This window comes from Bombina bombina, chromosome 3 (assembly GCF_027579735.1).
Source record: "Bombina bombina isolate aBomBom1 chromosome 3, aBomBom1.pri, whole genome shotgun sequence".
Classification (NCBI taxonomy): domain Eukaryota; kingdom Metazoa; phylum Chordata; class Amphibia; order Anura; family Bombinatoridae; genus Bombina; species Bombina bombina.
The window spans coordinates 766,011,716-766,025,133 of record NC_069501.1 but is presented as its reverse complement, the minus strand read 5'-3'; the positions used below and the strand labels follow the sequence as shown (position 1 = coordinate 766,025,133).

At 40.2% G+C, this 13,418-nt stretch overlaps 1 protein-coding gene across 1 annotated transcript in view; it reads left to right on the top strand.

Moving 5' to 3' along the window:
* Positions 1 to 12,798, top strand: part of LOC128652509 (pinopsin-like) — a 469,816-nt gene extending 457,018 nt beyond the window's left edge. The window contains exons 6-7 of the mRNA XM_053705445.1: positions 8,908 to 8,929; positions 12,416 to 12,798. Of these exons, the coding sequence (XP_053561420.1) occupies positions 8,908 to 8,929; positions 12,416 to 12,798 (405 nt within the window). The remainder of the gene's footprint in view (positions 1 to 8,907; positions 8,930 to 12,415) is intronic.
* Positions 12,799 to 13,418: the final 620 nt, after the last annotated feature.

The window sequence follows — 13,418 nt, the reverse complement described above, 5'->3', positions numbered from 1 at the left end:
AACACCCAGCACTATATAATGACACAGTAGTGACACTGACACATGGGTATAGCCAGAGGAGGGCTTGTTATAGGATCAGTGGTATCTGCATCAGTATAATAACACCCAGCACTATATAATGACACAGTAGTGACACTGGCACATGCGTATAGCCAGACAAAGGCTGGTTATAGGATCAGTGATATCTGCATCAGTATAATAACACCCAGTGCCATATAATGACACAGTAGTGACACTGGCTCATGCGTATAGCCAGAGGAGGGCTGGTTATAGGATCAGTGGTATCTGCATCAGTATAATAACACCCAGCACTATATAATGACACAGTAGTGACACTGGCACATGGGTATAGCCAGACAAGGGCTTGTTATAGGATCAGTGGTATCTGCATCAGTATAATAACACCCAGCACTATATAATGACACAGTAGTGACACTGGCACATGCGTATAGCCAGACAAAGGCTGGTTATAGGGTCAGTAGTATCTGCATCAGTATAATAACACCCAGCACTATATAATGACACAGTAGTGACACTGGCACATGGGTATAGCCAGAGGAGGGCTGGTTATAGGGTCAGTAGTATCTGCATCAGTATAATAACACCCAGCACTATATAATGACACAGTAGTGACACTGGCACATGGGTATAGCCAGAGGAGGGCTGGTTATAGGGTCAGTGGTATCTGCATCAGTATAATAACACCCAGCACTATATAATGACACAGTAGTGACACTGGCTCATGGGTATAGCCAGAGGAGGGCTGGTTATAGAATCAGTGGTATCTGCATCAGTATAATAACACCCAGCACTATATAATGACACAGTAGTGACACTGGCACATGGGTATAGCCAGAGGAGGGCTTGTTATAGGGTCAGTGGTATCTGCATCAGTATAATAACACCCAGCACTATATAATGATACAGTAGTGACACTGGCACATGGGTATAGCCAGAGGAGGACTTGTTATAGGATCAGTGGCATCTGCATCAGTATAATAACACCCAGCACTATAAAATCATGTTTTTAATTTCAAATGTACCTTGGTGTCCTTCACTAATGTCTGTACTTTGGAAAATGTCTGCCACAGCCTTTGTCTGTGCCTATCCCTGTACATGATATCCGTCGCATTAGACCACTAGAGATAAGGAAAAGCAATGTTTACAACCTTGCCACTTAAGTAACACATTTTGCGAATGTTTGTAATTGTACAATATTTGCATGTTGGTTTTATTAGGGTAAAGCAGACTTGGTGGATGGAGCAAGAACCATTTCAGAAACCTGGCAGAAGTGAATGTAGGTTTTTCAAGTTGTTCTAGAGGCATAGTTATGGTTCAAGCAGGGGGCTTGCTGTTCTCTAAGATGGTGAGGTTGTCTCCTTATTTTTCTTTTTCAAGGTTTTTTTGTGTGCATTTGCCAGAATGCACTGGGGTTTTTTTTGGAGATTTTTTTTTTCCATTTGTTTTTGTTTCTGTTTGGTAGGTAGGTTTTTAAAGTAGTTTTGTGATGCCAACATCAGTAGAACTCATTCTATGCAGCCAAAAGTGAACAGTTGCAAAATAGATGCCGCTCTTTTGATTACAGTTGTTTTTTTAATAAAAAAATAATTCACACACAAATGTTATTAAATCCAGACCATTATCTAATTTGCATATCCTTACCCATAATTCCTTCCTGCAGCTACAAAACTTGTGTTAGGAAAATGTTTGGAAAATATATACTTCACAATCAACATATGATGAGATAGTCCTTGCCATGGAAGTGTAAAAATGATATAGACATTTCCATATAATCACTGTCTATTCTCGTATACTAAATATTTTGTTGTAAGAATTATAACTTTATTGCAAAAAAATAAGGTAAAATCATAAATTAAAAAATATTTTTCTTAGACTCTTTAAAAAAAGAGCACCATATCATTTGAATTAGGTTTCTCATATTGCTCACTATCTCATCCTTATCAGGTGTATGGCATTCTCTAATTAAAGGGATAGTGTACTGTATTTTTAACCCCCTTTAGTGTTCTCAATAACCTATTTTAATTGTATAAGTGCATTTTTTTTTTTTTTTTTTTTATAAACAGCTCCTTTATTTTGATATCTGAAATAGCTGATTTTACATATTGTATCCTCATTTATACTAAAAATGTACGTACTTAGGTACTGGTTATAGAAAAAAACTATCACCTAGATTACGAGTCTTGCGTTAGCCTTAACCCTTTAATGACCACAGCACTTTTCCATTTTCTGTCCGTTTGGGACCAAGGCTATTTTTACATTTTTGCGGTGTTTGTGTTTAGCTGTAATTTTCCTCTTACTCATTTACTGTACGCACACATATTATATACCGTTTTTCTCGCCATTAAATGGACTTTCTAAAGATACCATTATTTTCATCATATCTTATAATTTACTATAAAAAAATATAAAATATGAGGAAAAATTGGGGAAAAAATACACATTTTCTAACTTTAACCCCCAAAATCTGTTACACATCTACAACCACCATAAAAATCCCATGCTAAATAGTTTCTAAATTTTGTCCTGAGTTTAGAAATATCCAATGTTAACATGTTCTTTGCTTTTTTTGCAAGTTATAGGGCCATAAATACAAGTAGCACTTTGCTATTTCCAAACCACTTTGTTTCAAAATTAGCGCTAGTTACATTAGAACACTAATATCTTTCAGGAATCCCTAAATATCCATTGACATGTATATATATTTTTTTTAGAAGACTTCCCAAAGTATTGATCTAGGCCCATTTTGGTATATTTCATGCCACCATTTCACCGCCAAATGCGATTAAATAAAAAAAATTGTTCACTTTTTCACAATTTTTTTCACAAACTTTAGGTTTCTCACTAAAATTATTTACAAACAACTAATGAAATTATAGCATAAATGGTTGTAAATGCTTCTCTGGGATCCCCTTTGTTCATAAATAGCAGACATATAAGGCTTTGGCTTTGCTTTTTGGTAATTAGAAGGCTGCTAAATGCCACTGCACACCACACGTGTATTATGCCGAGCAGTGAAGGGGTTAATTAGGGAGCATGTAGGGAGCTTCTAGGGTTAATGTTAGCTTTAGTGTAGCGTAGTAGACAACCCCAAGTATTGATCTAGGCCCATTTTGGTATATTTCATGCCACCATTTCACCGCCAAATGCGATCAAATTAAAAACAACGTTAAATTTTACACAATTTTAGGTTTCTCACTGAAATTATTTACAAACAGCTTGTGCAATTATGGCACAAATGGTTGTAAATGCTTCTCTGGGATCCCCATTGTTCATAAATAGCAGACATATATGACTTTGGCATTGCTTTTTTGTAATTAGAAGGGCTCTAAATACTGCTATGCATCACACGTGAATTATGGCTAGTAGGTGAAGGGGTTAATTAGGTAGTTTGTAGGGAGCTTGCAGGGTTGATTTTAGCTTTAGTGTAGAGATCAGCCTCCCACCTGACACATCCCACCCCCTGATCCCTCCCAAACAGCTCCCTTCCCTCCCCACCCCACAATTGTCCCCGCCATCTTAAGTACTGGCAGAAAGTCTGTCAGTACTAAAATAAAAGTTTTTTTAAAATGTTTAGCATATTTACATATGCTGCTGTGTAGGATCCCCCCCTTAGCCCCCAACCTCCCTGTTCCCCCTCAAAACAGCTCTCTAACCCTCCCCCTCTGCATTATTGGGGGCCATCTAGGGTACTGGCAGTACCCAGTTTGCAGAAAAAAATGTTTGTTTGTTTGTTTTTTTTTTTGGGGGGGGGGTCTGTAGAGTAGCTTCCACCTACACACCTTGATTGATTTATTTTTTTAAAACTTTTATTCCCCTTTTTGTAGCACTTTTATTAAACTTTTTTCTGTAGTGTAGCGGTTCCCACCCGCTCCCTCCCTGTGCACGCTCGCTGCCCTCCCATGCACGCAAGCGCATCAGTGTGTGCCCCCAGTCATCCCGCCCACAATCATGCCCCCCTCCACATCACCAGGGCCATCGATGGCCGCCACCCGCCTCCCACACCGGCTCCCACCCACCAACGAAGTAAGCCACCGATCTCCGGTGCAGAGAGGGCCACAGAGTGGCTATCTCTGCACCGGATGGCTTAAAAAGATTATTGCAGGATGCCTCGATATCGAGGCATCACTGCAATAACCGGAAAGCAGCTGGAAGCAAGCAGGATCGCTTTTTAGCTGCTTTCCACACCGAGGACGTGCAGGGTACGTCCTCAGGCGTTAACTGCCTTTTTTTGAGGATGTACCCTGCACGTCCTCGGTCGTTAAGGGGTTAACCCTTTGGCTGTTAAGCCATTTCCCACCAGGGTGCTAATATTTTCTTTTCTTTTTTTTCTTTTTTTTATTTTTTAATTTTTTTTTTTTTTACTTTTTTTTTTTTTACAGACCCCCAAGACTTACACTGTTGGAAAGGTTATCTTTCCAACAGTGGGTCTTGGGGGTCTGTAGCTGCTTAGATGCCTGAGATACAGGCTTCTAAGCAGCATGCCCCCTCCTCCTATACTTAACATTGTTAAGTATAAAAAAGTAGCACTGTGACGTCATCACGTAATTGCGCGTGATGTCACTGCACATCACGTGAAGCCCCAGCGATGCCTGTCACTCTACAGACACGATCGCCGGGGTAGGAGCAATAAGGAGCCCCCAAATCTCCCTCAAGGTGGGAGAGTGCTCATGACGGCTCTGACCCGTCATCAGCACCAGAGTGAGAAACTCTGTGACGGTTCAGAGCCATCATTAGCACTCAAAGGGTTAAAAAGCAGTGTTGAGAGGTCCCAACGCTGCTTTTTAACGCCCGCTGGTATTACGAGTCTTGCAGGTACAGGTGTACCGCTCACTTTTTTCCACAACTCGAGCATACCGCAAATCCCCTTACGTCAATTGCGTATCCTATCTTTTCTATGGGATTTTCCTAACGCCTGTATTACGAGTCTTGGAAAAAGTGAGCGGTACACCCTCTCCTGTTAAGACTCCTACCGCATTTAAAAGTCAGTAGTTAAGAGTTTTATGGGCTAACGCCGTAACATAAAACTCTTAACTTAAGTGCTAAAAAGTACACTAACAACCATAAACTACCTATTAACCCCTAAACAGAGCCCCCCCCCACATCGCAAACACTTAACTAAAGTTTTAAACCCCTCATCTGCCAACTGGACATCGCCGCCACTTAAATAAATATATTAACCCCTGAACCGCCGCACTCCTGCTTCGCAAACATTAATTACATTTTATTAACCCCTAATCTGCCGTCCCTAACATCGCCGACACCTACATACATTTATTAAGCCCCTAATCTGCCGCCCACAACGTCGCCGCCACTATATTAAATGTATTAACCTCTAAATCTAAGTCTAACCCTAACCCCCCTAACTTAAATATAATTTAAATAAAACGAAATAAAATTACTACAATTAAATAAATTATTCCTATTTAAAACTAAATGCTTACCTATAAAATAAACCCTACGTTAGCTACAATATAACTAATAGTTACATTGTATCTATCTTAGGGTTTATTTATTTTTTACTGGCAAGTTTGTATTTATTTTAACTAGGTAGAATAGTTATTAAATAGTTATTAACTATTTAATAACTACCTAGCTAAAATAAGTACAAATTTACCAGTAAAATAAACCCTAACCTAAGTTACAATTACACTTAACACTACACCATAATAAAATTAATTACCTAAACTCACTACAATTAATTACAATTAAATTAAATAAACTAAAGTACAAAGAAAAACAAACACTAAATTACAGAAAATAATAAAATAATTACAAGAATTTTAAACTAATTACACTAATCCCCCTAATAAAATAAAAAAGCCCCCCAAAATAATAAAAATCACTACCCTATACTAAATTACAAATAGCCCTTAAAAGGGCCTTTTGCTGGGCATTGCCCCAAAGTAATCAGCTCTTTTACCTTTAAAAAAAAAATACAATACACCCCAACATTAAAACCCACCACACTACCAACCCTACTCTAAAACCCACCCAATCCACCCTTAAAAAAACCTAACACTAACTCCCTGAAGATCACCTTACCTTAAGACGTCTTCACCCAGCCAGGCATAAGTGGTGCTAAAGAGGGACAGAAGTCTTCATCCAATCCGGGCAGAAGAGGACATCCAGGCAGGCAGAAGTCTTCATCCATGCGGCATCTTCTATCTTCATCCATCCGGAGCGGGTCCATCTTGAAGCCAGCTGATGCGGAGCATCCATCCAGACCGACGACTACCCAACGAATGACAGTTCATTTAAATGACGTCAGCCAAGATGCCGTCCCTTGAATTCCCACATACCCCTAATCTAACCCAAACCCCCCTTAAATAAACCTAACACTAAGCCCCTGAAGATCTCCCTACCTTGTCTTCACCACGCCGGGTCCCGATCTGTCCAGAAGAGCCTCCAAAATCTTCATCCAAGCCCAAGCAGGGGCTGAAGAGTGATGTCCATCCTCCGGCTGAAGTCTGGATCCAAGCGGCAAATGAAGAAGTCCATCTTCGGGAAGAAATCTTCATCCTATCCGGGCAGAAGAGGACATCCAGACCGGCAAACATCTTCATCCAAGCCGCATCTTCTATGTTGTTCCATCGGATGAGGAGTGGCTGATCTTGAAGACCTCTGGCGCGGATCCATCCTCTTCGTTCGACGTCCAACTGAAGAATGAAGGTTCCTTTAAGGGACTTCATCCAAGATGGCGTCCCTCGAATTCCGATTGGCTGATAGGATTCTATCAGCCAATCGGAATTAAGGTAGGAAAATTCTGATTGGCTGATGGAATCAGCCAATCAGATTCAAGTTCAATCCGATTGGCTGATCAAATCAGCCAATCAGATTGAGCTTGCATTCTATTGGCTGTTCCAATCAACCAATAGAATGCAAGCTCAATCTGATTTGGCTGATCCAATCAGCCAATGGAATTGAACTTGAATCTGATTGGCTGATTCCATCAGCCAATAAGAATTTTCCTACCTTAATTCCGATTGGCTGATAGAATCCTATCAGCCAATCGGAATTCGAGGGACGCCATCTTGGATGACGTCCCTTAAAGGAACCTTCATTCTTCAGTTGGACGTCGAACAAAGAGGATGGATCCGCGCCGGAGGTCTTCAAGATCAGCCTCTCGTCATCCGATGGAACAACATAGAAGATGCGGCTTGGATGAAGATGTTTGCCGGTCCGGATGTCCTCTTCTGCCCGGATAGGATGAAGATTTCTTCCCGAAGATGAACTTCTTCATTTGCCTCTTGGATCCAGACTTCAGCCGGAGGATGGACGTCACTCTTCAGCCCCTGCTTGGGCTTGGATGAAGATTTCGGAGGCTCTTCTGGACAGATCGGGACCCAGCGTGGTGAAGACAAGGTAGGGAGATCTTCAGGGGCTTAGTGTTAGGTTTATTTAAGGGGGGTTTAGGTTAGATTAGGGGTATGTGGGTGGTGGGTTGTAATGTTGGGGGGGTATTGTATGTTTTATTTTACAGTCAAAAGAGCTGAATTCTTTGGGGCATGCCCCGCAAATGGCCCTTTTCAGGGCTGGTAAGGTAAAAGAGCTTTGAACTTTTTTAATTTAGAATAGGGTAGGGCATTCCCCGCCGCAATCCCTAATAAATTATTTAATCCCTAAACCGCCGCCATCTACATAAACTAACCCCCTACTGTGAGCCCCTAAAACCGCCACCATCTAACTGATCTATCCCCTAATGTGAACCCCTTACACCGCCGCCATCTATATTAAAATTATTAACCCCTTATTTAATCTACCTACCCCGCCGCCAGCTATATTATCTATATTAACCCTAAGTATAGTATATTATAGTTAATATAGTTATATTATATATAATTAGGGTTAATATAGTTAATATATATATAATATAATAACTATATTAACCCTAATATAATTAGGGTTAATATAGTTAATATAGCTGGCGGCGGTGTAGGGGGATTAGATTAGGGGTTAATACATTTATTATAGGTGGCCGCATTGTAGGGGGATGTAGATTGTAGGCAAAAGAGCAGTTTACTTTGTGACAAAGCCCCGCCAAAAGCCCCGCCAAAGACCCTTTTAAGGGCTGGCAAAAGAGCTGAATTCTTTGGGGCATGCCCCGCAAAAAGCCCTTTTAAGGGCTGGCAAAAGAGCTGTTACTTTGGGGCAATGCCATGCAAAATGCCCTTTTCAGGGCTATTTGTAGGGTTAGACTTAGGTTTAGTGGTAGGGATAGTTTAGTATTTCAGGGGTTAAATAATTTAATATAGCTGGCGGCGGTATAGTGGGATTAGATTAGGGGTTAATAATTTTACAATAGATAGCGGCGGGGTAGGGGCTCACTTTAGGGGGTAGGTAAGGTAGATGGTGGCGGTGTTAGGGGCTCACTTTAGGGGGGTTATAGTTTTAATATAGCTGGCGGCGGTTTAGGGGTTAATAATTGTATTAGGTTGCGGCGGGCTCCGGGAGCGGCGGTTTAGGGGTTAATACATATTTTATTGTTAGGATAGTGAGGGGGGATAGCGGATAGAGGGTTAGATGTGTCGGGCTATGTTAGGGAGGCGTGTTAGACTTGTCGGGCTATGTTAGGGAGGCGTGTTAGACAGTGCTGGTGATTTAGACTTTAGTCAGGTTTTGTAGGCGCCGGCAGTTTCTAACGTGCCGCAAGTCACTGGCGACGCCAGAAATTTGTACTTGCGCAGATTTCTGGACATCGCTGGTTTATCAGACTTACGGCACTTTAGCATCTGACGGCGCAGTATATGGGATAGCTCGAGTTGCGAGCTGAAACTGCGGGCGACGCGGGTTCCCTCACTTGCGCCGCAAACTACGATCTATATCGGATCGAGCCCCTGATTTACTCTCAGCAGTCTCTGATTAATAATCCCTTGTCATTATTCATAGGTAAATATTCTAGACTGCAGCAGTAAGTCTTTGTTAGATACTTGACAAGGCAGATAGTTTAAATGGAAGTTTCTTTTCATTTCTACCAGCAAAACTAAAACAGGAGCAGTAGACAAATGTTTAATGAAATCCTAGTTTATGAGTTGCATATTAGGTTTTCTTTAATCAAGACTACTCAATAAATTACACTTTAAGATTTTAAAGTATTATATGTGAATTAATTCTAAATGCAATATTAATTTCAACAAATTTTGCACTTTAAATGTTATTTTAGAATTTAAAATATAAAGTTTTAGATAATATTTTCATACGGCTAGATTTAGAGTTTTGTCGGTAATGACCCACGTATCTAACGCTGGCTTTTTTCTGGCCGCATCTTTAAAATAACTCTGGTATTGAGAGTCCACAGAATGGCTGCGTTAGGCTCCAAAAAAGGAGCGTACAGCATATTTAACGCCACTGCAACTCTCGATACCAGAGTTGCTTACGGACGCGGCCAGCCTCAAAAACGTGCTTGTGCACGATTCCCCCATAGGAAACAATGGGGCTGTTTGAGCTGAAAAAAAAACTAACACCTGCAAAAAAGCCGCGTTCAGCTCCTAACGCAGCCCCATTGTTGTCTATGGGGAAAAACTTCCTATGTCTGCACCTAACACTCTAACATGTACCCCGAGTCTAAACACCCCTAACCTTACACTTATTAACCCCTAATCTGCCGCCCCCGCTATCGCTGACCCCTGCATATTATTATTAACCCCTAATCTGCCGCTCCGTAAACCGTCGCTACTTACATTATCCCTATGTACCCCTAATCTGCTGCCCCTAACACTGCCGACCCCTATATTATATTTATTAACCCCTAATCTGCCCCCCACAACGTCGCCTCCACCTGCCTACACTTATTAACCCCTAATCTGCCGAGCGGACCGCACCGCTATTATTATAAAGTTATTAACCCCTAATCCGCCTCAGTAACCCTATAATAAATAGTATTAACCCCTAATCTGCCCTCCCTAACATCGCCGACACCTAACTTCAATTATTAACCCCTAATCTGCCGACTGGAGATCACTGCTATTCTAATAAATGTATTAACCCCTAAAGCTAAGTCTAACCCTAACACTAACACCCCCCTAAATTAAATATAATTTTAATCTAACGAAATTAATTAACTCTTATTAAATAAATTATTCCTATTTAAAGCTAAATACTTACCTGTAAAATAAATCCTAATATAGCTACAATATAAATTATATTTATATTATAGCTATTTTAGGATTAATATTTATTTTACAGGTAACTTTGTATTTATTTTAACCAGGTACAATAGCTATTAAATAGTTAAGAACTATTTAATAGCTACCTAGTTAAAATAATTACAAATTTACCTGTAAAATAAATCCTAACCTAAGTTACAATTAAACCTAACACTACACTATCAATAAATAAATTAAATAAAATACCTACAATTATCTACAATTAAACCTAACACTACACTATCAATACATTAATTAAATACAATATCTACAAATAAATACAATGAAATAAACTAACTAAAGTACAAAAAATAAAAAAGAACTAAGTTACAAAAAATAAAAAAATATTTACAAACATTAGAAATATATTACAACAATTTTAAACTAATTACACCTACTCTAAGCCCCCTAATAAAATAACAAAGCCCCCCAAAATAAAAAAATGCCCTACCCTATTCTAAATTACTAAAGTTCAAAGCTCTTTTACCTTACCAGCCTTCAACAGGGCCCTTTGCGGGGCATGCCCCAAGAAGTTCAGTTCTTTTGCCTGTAAAAAGAAACATACAATACCCCCCCCCCAACATTACAACCCACCACCCACATACCCCAAATCTAACCCAAACCCCCCTTAAATAAACCTAACACTAAGCCCCTGAAGATCTCCCTACCTTGAGTCGTCTTCACCCAGCCGAGCCAAATTCTTCATCCAAGCGGAGCAAGAAGAGGTCCTCCATCCGGTAGAAGTCTTCATCCAAGCGGGGCAGAAGAGGTCTTCCATCCGATTGAAGTCTTCATCCAAGAGGCATCTTCTATCGTCATCCATCCGGAGCGGAGTGGCAGCATCCTGAAGACCTCCGACGCGGAACATCCATCCTGGCCGATGACTGAACGACGAATGACGGTTCCTTTAAATGACGTCATCCAAGATGGCGTCCCTCGAATTCCGATTGGCTGATAGGATTCTATCAGCCAATCAGAATTAAGGTAGGAATATTCTGATTGGCTGATGGATCAGCCAATCAGAATCAAGTTCAATCCGATTGGCTGATCCAATCAGCCAATCAGATTGAGCTTGCATTCTATTGGCTGTTCCGATCAGCCAATAGAATGCGAGCTCAATCTGATTGGCTGATTGGATCATCCAATCGGATTGAACTTGATTCTGATTGGCTGATTCCATCTAGGCCATAGAAAATAAGCCAAAGGAATTAAAAAAGAGTTACATTATTTAATAAAATAATATTGTAACATGAACAGGCACAACATTTTTGTATGTGAAAGACACTCTGATATATGCATGGTAATTTTTAATAATAAAACTGTAATACCTATAAAATGTCCCAAAGTTAATAGCAATAATTAATAATTCCTCCAAACAATTAGGAGTAGATTGGTATTTATTACTCGTGCTCTAACTTTTTTTGCCCTCGTATTAAAACGTTTTTGATTGCACGCTAACCTGAGGCACAGAAAGCTGAAGTTAGAATATTGCAACCGTGTAAACATATTCCCCCATAGACTTCAATGGAGCATGAAAAGTGTGTGTTGGGGGGGGGGGGCGAGAATCTGCTCATGAGCATACCCATTCACATTTTCTAGACTGAGCTAAACCGACAAGAAAATATTAATATTTCACATTTCAATGTTCTTCACATAGCAGAATATGTTCTATTTATTCATAAATACTTATTTCTACATATATCAGAAGGTATTTTGGAACAATATGTATCTATTCCTTTGTATTTGTGTTATTACCCTAGGGAAAGTCTTCCTAAGGGTGATGGGGGAAATCAGATGTGGACTCCTTGCCCAATGTGCTTAGAGGGATATGGCTGCATCTCACTGATTAGGCCCAAAGGAAGTTGAAACTATGATCTTGGATAGTGGACTGACCTTTTTAGGTGGGATCAGACCGATATACTTCAGGAAAGTTTTCCTCCGTGAAAAGCACAATTGGGCTAAAATAAGTTACTCCCAGGTGGTATTTGGGTCATAGAACAAGCCACTGAGCTGTTGTTCATTCCTGGCAGACTGCTTCTCTTTCTGCTTATATTTGTATTATGACACTGGGGAAAGTCTTCCTAAGGGTGATGGGGGAAACCAGACATGGTCTCCTTGCCAATGTGTTTAGAGGGATATGGCTGCACCTTACTGATAAGACCAAATGAAGGCCGAAATGATCATCTGAGGTCGCTTCTTGAGCTTTTGACTGGGATCAAGTGCAGTATTCTGTGCTTGGTCTTGGCTGAAAGATTTGCTGTGTGGAGAGTTTCCCCTTTGGCGTGGTGTCCTTTCACTTCGGATTTGGGCTCCTGCTGCTATAAGGGGGGTGGCTGAGAAAATAGAAGAAGCCCAATCTAATCTACAGGAGGAAGATCTTGCTACATCTAATGTGTTAGCTGCTTCTAATGTTCTGCAAGCCCTGTTGCCCACCTATATGGAGGATACCATTGCTGTTCCTTTACTGAGTCATCTGGTGATCCTGCTCCTGATGCTGTTCTTGGTGAATGGGAGAACATTGACTGGTTTGCTGTTGTGTTCTCTGGCTCTGAGGAGAATATGTACAATGCAGAATAGAAATCTGCCTCAAAGCGGAAAAAAGGTGGAGATTCTTATTCTTATGGGAGAGTCCTGATTTGGATCTTCCAGTATTTGAGAGCGCAAATCCAGATACTGGAAGTGATGCTGACTCTTTTATTTCAGAGTTTCCTTCTGTCACTACTAAAAATGTTCCCTGTTTCTCAATCCAGTGTGTTGTTAACTTTGCTGGTGCCTCTTCTGTTGGTTATCTAGATAAAAGAGACGTGAAACAACTTGCTTAAGTTACTGGTTATGAGGCTGGTAAGGAGGAGCATATTAGGTCAGATTAAAAGGATCTCCTTCAAGTCCTAAGAAAATGAAAGGAAAGAAGAAGTCCTGATGTTAATTATTTTTTTAGTTTTTCTTAATTTTTTTGCAGGAATGTGGTCTCTCTGGACATCCTAAATGTGCTGACTGGAAATATGGTCCTAAAGTATGGTCTTGTTGTTCTGATAGGGATGGGGGAGGGTTTGATTAAGGGGTTTTGCTTTTCAATCCATAATGTAGTTTATATTGTCCCAAGGCAGGTTATTTTGGTTAGTTTTAGTTTTTGTGGGATTGTTTTTTGTTTGTTTAATGTATATTCTTCTCCAAACAAGGTAGAACATTTGCTTAATTTAGAAACCTTACATTTTAGTTATAGTGGTTAGATAAAATCTCAAATAGTTTTTTGTT